Source organism: Poecilia formosa, unplaced genomic scaffold (genome assembly GCF_000485575.1).
Source record: "Poecilia formosa unplaced genomic scaffold, Poecilia_formosa-5.1.2 Scaffold320, whole genome shotgun sequence".
Taxonomy (NCBI): Eukaryota; Metazoa; Chordata; class Actinopteri; order Cyprinodontiformes; family Poeciliidae; genus Poecilia; species Poecilia formosa.
Genome location: NW_006800259.1, coordinates 659,588 through 669,233, shown reverse-complemented (window position 1 = coordinate 669,233; position 9,646 = coordinate 659,588). Strand labels below are relative to the sequence as shown.

The 9,646-nt window shown below is 38.4% G+C and overlaps 2 protein-coding genes and 1 long non-coding RNA gene across 3 annotated transcripts in view; 1 reads left to right on the top strand and 2 right to left on the bottom strand.

Moving 5' to 3' along the window:
- The window catches only part of LOC103152638 (natterin-3-like), a 3,973-nt gene extending 1,531 nt beyond the window's left edge, over nucleotides 1-2,442 (top strand). The window contains exons 3-4 of the mRNA XM_007573192.2: nucleotides 698-770; nucleotides 926-2,442. Of these exons, the coding sequence (XP_007573254.1) occupies nucleotides 698-770; nucleotides 926-2,001 (1,149 nt within the window). The 3' untranslated portion in view covers nucleotides 2,002-2,442. The remainder of the gene's footprint in view (nucleotides 1-697; nucleotides 771-925) is intronic.
- A 2,933-nt stretch (nucleotides 2,443-5,375) lies between these two features.
- Nucleotides 5,376-8,591, bottom strand: LOC103152637 (natterin-3-like). Its single transcript, XM_007573190.2, has 4 exons — nucleotides 8,521-8,591; nucleotides 7,992-8,038; nucleotides 6,793-6,874; nucleotides 5,376-6,551 (listed from the first exon to the last, which is right to left on the bottom strand). Exons 2-4 carry the CDS (start codon nucleotides 7,992-7,994, stop codon nucleotides 5,449-5,451), a joined length of 1,188 nt encoding a protein of 395 aa, XP_007573252.1. The 5' UTR covers nucleotides 7,995-8,038; nucleotides 8,521-8,591; the 3' UTR covers nucleotides 5,376-5,448.
- A 523-nt stretch (nucleotides 8,592-9,114) lies between these two features.
- Nucleotides 9,115-9,646, bottom strand: part of LOC107833070 (uncharacterized) — a 6,994-nt gene continuing 6,462 nt past the window's right edge. The window contains exon 3 of the long non-coding RNA XR_001658778.1: nucleotides 9,115-9,284. This is a non-coding gene — a long non-coding RNA (uncharacterized LOC107833070). The remainder of the gene's footprint in view (nucleotides 9,285-9,646) is intronic.

Genomic DNA, 9,646 nt, shown 5'->3' with positions numbered 1-9,646 from the left:
CCCAGCTGATTACCCAGTTCTACATCACCCAGTTCTACATCATTCAGATCTACATCACCCAGTTCTACATCACCCAGTTCTACATCACCCAGTTCTACATCATTCAGATCTACATCACCCAGTTCTACATCACCCAGTTCTACATCACTCAGTTCTACATCACCCAGTTCTACATCATTCAGTTCTGCATCACCCAGTTCTACACCACCCAGTTCTACACCACCCAGTTCTACATCACCCAGTTATACATCATTCAGTTCTACATCATCCAGTTCTACATCACCCAGTTCTACATCACTCAGTTCTACACCATTCAGTTCTGCGTCATTCAGTTCTACATCATTCAGTTCTACATCACCCAGTTCTACATCATTCAGTTCTACATCATCCAGTTCTACATCACCCAGTTCTACATCACCCAGTTCTACATCACCCAGTTATACATCATTTAGTTCTACATCATCCAGTTCTACATCACCCAGTTCTAACATCCTTCCACTGACAGAACAGGCTTTAGTACTTTTTGTTGGGAACCTTGCTTATGGCAACTATTAATAAAACTAGTAATTTAGATCACAAATTACCCATTGATTATTTGTAGGCATTTTGAGAGTCACAACTAAATGGTTAAATTGCTGTTTCTATTAAAGCAGATCTTGATTATAACTAATAATAATTTTATTTCTGCTCCTTTTAGTTGCTGTTGTTGCTGTTTCTGCCTTCAGCCAGTCCTCTGGACCTGGAGAGGAACCGACCACCAGATGAAAACTGTAAGGGGAAATATCCTTTAACAATTTGACATCTTTCTTTTTTAAAAACATGTTTCTGTAGAGCTGTTGTTGGAGTAAGTATGTTACTGCTAGCACAGAAGCAGAGATACTCTTAAATAAGAATAGAGTTTAAAAATAATCTTCTTCTTTTACAGCTCCTTCCTGGAACCCAGATCCATCGGACGGTGTTGCTAAAATCATCTCCTTCTCAACAGTTAGACGTGTTTTGCCTTCTGCTCCGTTCAGACAGAAAATCCCAGTTAACTCGACGCTCCCAGAGTTCGGTAATACAGGAAAACTGCAGTGGGCGACATGGGAGGGTTCCCTTCCCAATGGAGCCGTTTCTATTTACAATAATTACGAAGAACGAATCGACTACGTCTGCAAGGTCGGATGTCATTCTGGTTTTTACAACCCCAGCAAAGGCCCTTACTGCCATTATCCCGATAAAAAGAAAGAGCATCGTTCCTCCTCTTTTCAAGTCCTTGTGAATAAAGATAATTTTGAAATCTTGCAGTGGAAAAAGGATTCTTATGGTTCTGTTCCACAGAATTCAGTCAGAACCTGCTCCAGTGAGGAAATGTATGTAGGGAAGAACAAGTACGGATTGGGGAAGGTTGATCCAAAGAGTCGCCTCTTTTATCTTCCCTGGCAGGGGAAGGAATATTGTTACAAGATGTATGAGGTTCTGACTCAGATGAAGGCTGACCAAGATCTCATCTCTGATGTCAGGTACCACACAAATCAAGCTACAATCTGGAAAGCTCCTCCAAAAACCCTCCAAAGCTCCACTACTGCCAACCATGGCCTCAGTGATGTGACCAAAACAGTTTCTCTGACCAAGACGACCACAGATGAGAGACGGTGGGACATCAGCTCCTCCGTCACATTCGGTGTAAGAACGACCATCAAAACAGGAATTCCCGGCATTGTGGAAGGAAATATTGAAATCAATGCGGAGACGACTCATACGTTCTCAGGTGGAAATACCTGGACAGAGGAGATCTCCCATACTGTGTCGATACAGCTTACCGTACCACCAAACAACAGCTGCACAGTAAAGATGGTTGGTTATCAGTACAATATGGACATTCCCTTCACCGCCCGCCTGAAACGAACCTATGAAGACGGAGAGACCAGATCAGTCATCGTCTCTGGAACGTATCATGGAGTCCAAGTTGGAGAAATCAGGGCTGAGGTGGAAAGATGTAAACCTTTGTCCCGTTCTTAAGCCTTTTCAAACTAAACACAGGAAGGAAACTGAAAAACTATAAAGTATTGTTAGTACAACGTTACCAGGCATCTGACACAGAGCTTCAGCTTCATTTCTGCTTTTTAATTTAGACTCTAATGTAATCAGTGGGAGTCATGCAGAATATTTCTGGTACATTTCAGGCCTTTTAGTTTGATATTTTCAGAAAGTTATCATTACCAAAGTAATTTTCTCCAGTGATAATTTACTTGTTGTGCACTGAACTTAATTATTCCCCTAAATCATGTTAAACATCCCCAGTACAGAGACACATGTGGAGAAAAGTTGCTTGTAGTAATGAACCAGAACATCATGGAGGCTTTTAACTCTGGTATTCTGGGAATGGAGGCATTTTCACAGCTGGTACTAACTAACTAACTAACTAACTAACTAACTAACTAACTAACTAACTGTGATTAAATAAAAGTGATTAAATAAATGCAGCTTCCATTGATTTCTTGGATTCAGTTTGTTTTACCCAGAATGTTCACAGCCCTTCTCACTTCTCCTTCTGCTGGGTGTGAACAAGTTTCCTCTCATCCTCGTTCTGTCTGACCATTTTAATAACTTTAAAATAATAAAACAATCTTTGAAATCATCTTCTAATTTCTTCAGTTTCCCAGCAGAGGGCAGCAGCATGTTTCTGTCATAACTCCAGGTTGTGAATTTACAGTCTTTATAAAACAGAACCAGCAGCTTCATGATGGATTTATGGATTTATTTATAAATGAAACACATTCTGTCACCTGAACATGGTGACTTTGTCAGGAAAACGAGGCACAACTGAAGAACCTGATCTGGGTTTATGATTCTTATCCAGCTCAGCTTTGAGTTTTCAAAATAAAATACATTTAACTGAACCAGCAGCGGAAACTAAAACCTGTGAATCATTTTGTTTTTTTACCTGCTGAAATTGAATCTAAGCTGCAGTATTTTAGTGAAACAAATCATCATTTTTAAGAGAACTGTAAACCATTTTCTATTCAAAATGTTACATTTGATTTTCTTCCCTTTTCTCAGATCCAGGTCTGTCACAGTAAAACGTTTAGCTGGATGATGAATCGTCCCTTAAGTTACTGCAATAAACAATAATATTGTTGTTTTGAGACTATTTTCCAGTAACATAATAGTAATAACATAATAATGCAAGAAGACATTCTGACCAATAAACTTTAAAATCTAATGGAAATCAAATATCCAAAATAAATGAACAAAACAGCAGAAACAACAAATAAAAGGAACTATGAAGTCTCTGTAATCAAACTCGTCCTTCAAAAAATATATTTAAATATGAAATAATTATGAAGTTTCTGTAAACAAAGCCACATGTCTGGTTGAGACCAAAGCACCAGACTGAAGAGTTTTATCATTCAGCTTTTTATAGAGAAAAAGGGGGAAAACGATAAAACAAGCAAATGGAAATGATTGATCTAGTTTTAGTTTATCATTAAACACATTCCTAGAATAAACAGTTTTCTGTTTCATCAGGACAAAGACAAACTGCTGCAGGATGTTATTTTCACCAGGTTAAGCAGCAGCTGCTGCTGTCTGAGTCCTGACCAGCACCAGGAACATGGATTAGTTTACAGCAGCTCTTAAATCGCTGCAGTGGTTCCTGTTTAACAGGTCTGTTCATCCATAACAGACCAGATCAAACCAACTGAGAAATGAGATCATTTCAGTCTAATTCTGTTTTATCTGTTCAAACTCTGAAAAAAATAGTTTATAAATTAAGTCAATAGTTAAAATGATCACTGTTCTAAAATCTAATGCTTTGTTTTCTTTCATAAAAAGTGAATAATGGGGTTTGAAACAGAGGCCTCATTTTGAAACTTGTAATTTTATACAACAAATTAAGAGAGAGGAGTTCATGTTGGTTTGGTACAAATCCAATTTTATTTTCAATGCTTTTAAGCTTTATTAATGCCAAAGAAATTGCATAGGTCACATGATACATTGATAAAACTATTTGTTTCTGGATTCAATCAGCTTTAAATTAGAAGATTAACAAAAATATTTTTCTCTGAATTTCATAAAAAGGTCACTCCTTTGAGTAATGATTATAGTTTTTTTGGATGATATCTTTAGAAATATAGTCTTTTCCCTTGTCATAATAATTTCAATATTTATTAACTTGCATGTCGTGGTAATAAAATAGCAAAGTAGTAGGGGTGTAACTGCAAATATAAACCATGGTTCAGTGAGTATCTCAGTTTTAACATCACGGTTCAATATGTTTTTAATACATTTAAATAAAATATCTGAAAAAAAAATTACTCTGTAGTGGCCAACGGATGTTAAGATTCCTTGTCAATAATGTTTGTTTTTATTTATTCTACCATTTTTTAAAAGCTGGATCCTATATAACTGACTAAGTTTGATTCTATCATTTAATATAAGCATTAAACAATAATAAAACCTGGGAAATGGTTGAAATTGTTGTTGAGGAAGATTTTGAGAACTTTTCCCAAATCAGATTTTAAAAGTTTGGAGATGTTTTGAGGGGTTATAAAAGACTCTTCTTGCCATCTATAGCCACGCTGCCACTGTAAAATAATTCACTTAACAGAATGAAACTCGAAGATGTAGGTATTATTAATTTAGCGCAGAACGCCGCAGAAAAGGGAAAAATAATGCAGAAAAACGAGAGAAGAACAAATGAAAACTACTGCTGACTTGATGCTGCACAGAGATCCGTTACCAGAGCATTACCATTCAATGAACCGGATTCTGCAGCATGTCTACATGTTAAGATTCTCAAAGTCAAGCTAGCATAACTGACCTACTTCCCTGTCCACTATTGTTACAATTCAAACTTTCTACTGGACTGCATTGACCAGTAACAAAACACTGTTGCTGTTTCTTTTATATATTATATGTACATTTAAGATTCAGCTCAATATGTTGACAATTTGACAGCTTCGGTGGTTTAGGTGAGTAAATAAGTTCAGTGTATCACTAGTACTTTGCTAGTACTTTTTAAAACATATATACAGAACAACAGAGGCACATCTGATAAATCAAAAGGCCTGCACCGGAAACAATCTGTCCGACTAAATCACCCAATTTCTTTATAAACCATGTAACTTTATTGCATGGTTTCTATAATGACAATAAAGATTATTATTATACACTGTTACACCCCTACTAATTAAATCTGTAAACATTATGGATTAAAAAACATAAATGAAGCTGAAGCTCTAAATCAAATGCCTGTTTTTCAACACTTCAAATGTCCTACAATCAATCAAACTTTATTTGTATAGCACATTTCAACAGCAAGGCATTTTAAAGTGGTTTACATAATTAAAATAAAAACAGCATGTGACATAGAATAAACAGTGAGAGAGAGATTTTGAAAAAGATTTAAAAAAAGATAAAAACATTAAAACCCACACCCCTTTTAGGACTTCAGTTAAACGTTGTTTAACTGAGACTGTAACCCTCTGGGTCTTTAGTCAAAAACCCCATTTGACAAGGTTGGCATCTTTCCACCTCACAGTGAATTTTTCCAACTTGGACTCCATGATACGTTCCAGAGACGATGACTGATCTGGTCTCTCCGTCTTCATAGGTTCGCTTCAGGCGGGCGGTGAAGGGAATGTCCATTTTGTACTGATAACCAACCATCTTTACAGTGCAGCTGTGGTTTGGAGGTACGATACGCTCTAATTCCATAGAGTGGGAGACCTGCGTTGTCCAGGTATTTCCACCTGAGAACGTATGAGTCGTCTCTGCATTGATTTCAATATTTCCTTCCACAATACTGGGAATTCCTGTTTTGATGGTCGTTCTTACACCGAATGTGACGGAGGAGCTGATGTCCCACCGATCCTCTTTTGTGACCGCTTTAGTCAGAGAAACTCTTTCTGTCACATTACTGAGATCATGGTTCTCAAAAGTGTAGCTTTGGAGGGTTTCTGGAGGACCTTCCAAAGGTCTTTGATCTGTGTGGTATGTGACATCAGAGATGAGATCTTCTTCAGCCATCCTGAGGGTCAGAACCTCGTAGTACTTGTACCAATATTCCTTCCCCTCCCAGGGAAGAAAAAAACATTTATTCTTTACACTAACCTCCCCCAATCCGTACTTGTTCTTCCCTAAATACGGTTCCTTACTGGAGCAGGTTCTGATTGAATTCTTTGGAACAGAACCATAAGAACCTTCCTTCCACTCCAGGATCTCAAAATTGTCTTCATTCACAAGGATTTGAAAAGAGGTGGAAGGATACTCTTTATTGTAATAAGGGTAGTAGCAGTAAGGGCCTTTGCTTTGGGTGTAAAAGCCATTATAACATCCGACTCTGCAGATGTAGTCGGTGCGATCAGCATAGCTGTTGTGGATGGAAACGGCTCCATCAGGAAGGGAATCCTCCCATGTCACCCATCGCAGTTTGCCTGTTTCACCAACCTCTGGCAGCATCATGCTTACTGGATGTTTGAGTGCAGTACAAACCGGATTACCTCGGACTGTTGAGAAGGACACGATTTTAACAACATCATGCGCTGGATCGAGGTTCAGGGAGGAGACTGTAAAACAAAAAGAGTAGTCATGCTTTTTACTGCTGGCTCTAAAGACGTTTGACACTTTAATTTTTGCAACAAATATTTGATTATTAATGCTTTCAAGCTTAAAGCTCAGCTCTGTGATGCAAACTTCTCCACTTGACTCAAGGTAACATACTGACTCAACATCGTCACAGAAACGTGTTTATATATATATATATATATATATATATATATAAACTTTTATTTTAAGAGCTCAACGTACCATTTCCCCTCCTACCACTTTCATCTGGTGGCTGGTCCTGAGGACTGGCTGAGGACAGAACCAGTAGCAACAGCAACGGCAGCTAAAAACACAAATCAAAGTTATTATAATCACAACTAAAGCTGCAAGCAGCCTGTTAGGCCTTCGCAGCTCAGCGCCGGTCTGGCCTCATGGTGACTGCAAGAGCCTTAACTCCGGCACCGCCGCCTCGTCACAGGCGTCAACGCTCCTGTGCAGTTCCCACACCTGCCCACCAGGCAGCGCATTTGGTGAATATTCCAAATAGCCTTCAGTCCAGATCAGTACGAGTCCAGCAGTAATTATTAAGAACTTGGCTGAAATCTGTCCTTACAGACTGAAGTTATTGTCACTTCCTGTTTTGTGGCGAAGGTTGGAGGGGACTTCCTGTAGAGCTTGACACGTCATGTGTTGTTATGAAGAGTTAGTGGATACAGTTTCAATCTTATGTCATAAGCAGGGCGAAGCATCTGCGTCTGCTGGGATTTTTGTGAGAACCTTAAATATTGTAAATTTTATCTGCCAAGTTTGGTGAAATTTTATAAGTTTTGACTTTCAAAAGTCAGTTTATTTGTTGTAAGCATAATAAAGAGCGCAGTGATCAGAACGAGCCTTGGCAGAGCGAATGTGGCCCTGAACAAAGCAAAACTTTAACACAACAATCTGTTTGGATGAGAGTGAATCCCTGCAGAGACTTTCCCCCAAAAATTAATTGTTCAAAATTCACTTATTTTCTAAAAATACGTTTTCTAGTGCCACTATTCCATAAATGAATTAATTTTTTTGTCATTTTTAAAATATTTTCTTTTTGAGGAACTGAAACATAATTTGTCAGCAACTTTGCTTTTTTTTTTTAAACAAAAATGGTTTGTTTTGCAACACAGGTTTCACAACAACATGATTGGAAAAGGCCTGGGAACCTTTTTCAAACATTACCAGCCTTCAGTGTAAAAAACTCCAAGACAGTTATTGAACTAATAATAAAAGTGATGCAGAGCACTGCTGTGTTAAATTAGTTTTGGTTTTAGTTCGACTCGTCAAAGAAAAACTTGTTTTTGCTCGGTTTGAAACTGTCAGCAGCAGGTAAGATACTGACTACTCAAACTCCCATCATGTCTGTTGAAATGTAAATCTCTTTAAGCCAATTGAATATTTAAAAACAGAAACATGATTTATTTTACCATTTCTGTCGGATGAGTTCTTCTTCACAGCGGTGAGAAAACAGCAGCTGCAGAATAACAGACAAGTCAGTTTTAGTTAGAATTCTGAGGAAAGTCAGAATTCTGACTTTCCTCAGAACTGTTTTATTTTTTTATTTCCAGTGGCACCAATCCTCTTCTGTACACACCCCAGGCTGCACAGAAGACAGATAAATGCAGGGAAATATTGTAGCTCCACCTATCGGCCTGCGGATGGCAGTAAAGTCACTTAAATTACACGTCTGAAACTATTTCCCGTCTCTCCTGCTGATTTGTCTTTAATAAACTATAAACACAGAATTAGCTGTTCTAAAGTTGGTTTGACAAAACAGAACACTTTTCACCCTTTTCAAGTTTTAAAAGGATTTGATAGAAAAACGGCTCACATAGGAACCCAGTTGGTTCTGTCCAGCTAAGTTTATCAAAATGGCAATGTTCTATACAAAACTGTTCAGTGAAAGTTTCACTTTTAAACAGTTAAAGAGATGAATGGATGAAGCTGAACACTCACCTGTTTGCAGAGGGTGATTGACTGGTTGGATCTTCTGGCTGAAGGCTGCTGAACCTGAGCCGATGTACCTGGTCTTTATAAACCTGCTGGCAGCCGAGAGACAGTGGGAAAACTCCTCCTCTCAGGGAACAGTTTCTCTAAAAACAAATTATCTAAACAAAGAAACATGATCATCTGGTCCAGCCTACGGTTGGCATAGAGCATTTCCAGAAAAACGTAAATGAATTCCAGAGTCATATAAGCCGTTTTCGCACTGCAAGGAACGGTACGGAACGGAACGGTTCCAGCCCTGTTGTGTTTGCATTAAACTGAGGACCATCGAAGCGGTACCGGACGTCATTATTTTTGAAATTAAACAATGGTTTCGATGTAGTGGTTGAAGTCTTTTCCTCAGAAAACTTTCTCTTTCCTCGTTGACCAATCTAACTCATTCTGTACTCGTTCATCAGCGAGTAAGCAGATGAAAACATTTACCTCATCAATAGACCAGGTGATTGCACTATATTGAGATGAGTTCATTGCTAATTAAAACTAATAATACAAATATTGAAAAGACCACTCTTTACAAAATACAGCAGTGAGAGCCAGCAACGTCTGACTCCATAACAACCAGCGGCCAATCAGCTGCTGGTTCTAAGCAGAACCGCTTGGCCGGCCCGATTGGAACCACAGCTCTTGTGGTTCCAAGGGGCCTGGTGGAACCAGTCGCAAGTTCTAATGCGAACACGGTCGGAACCGTTCTGTTCCTTGCAGTGCGAAAACGCCTACCCAGATAGCACTTGATGTTAAATCAACGTTGAAAAATAGTTAGAATCGTTGATTTGTTGGTTGAAGACGACAAATGACGGTGGATCAACCATAAAACAACCATCCAATCAAACCGTTGAAACTGTGACATTGAATCAATGTTGCTTTGTGGTTGAAATCTGATTGCTGAAATGCGGAAGTCTGATTAATGGTTGATTTTTGGTTGAAGACGACAAATGACGGTGGATCAACCATAAAACAACCATCCAATTCTAACCGTTGAAACTGTGTCATTGAATCAATGTTGTTTTGTGGTTGAAATCTAATGACTGAAATGCTGATGTCTGATCAACATCTGATCAATATTGAATCAATGTCA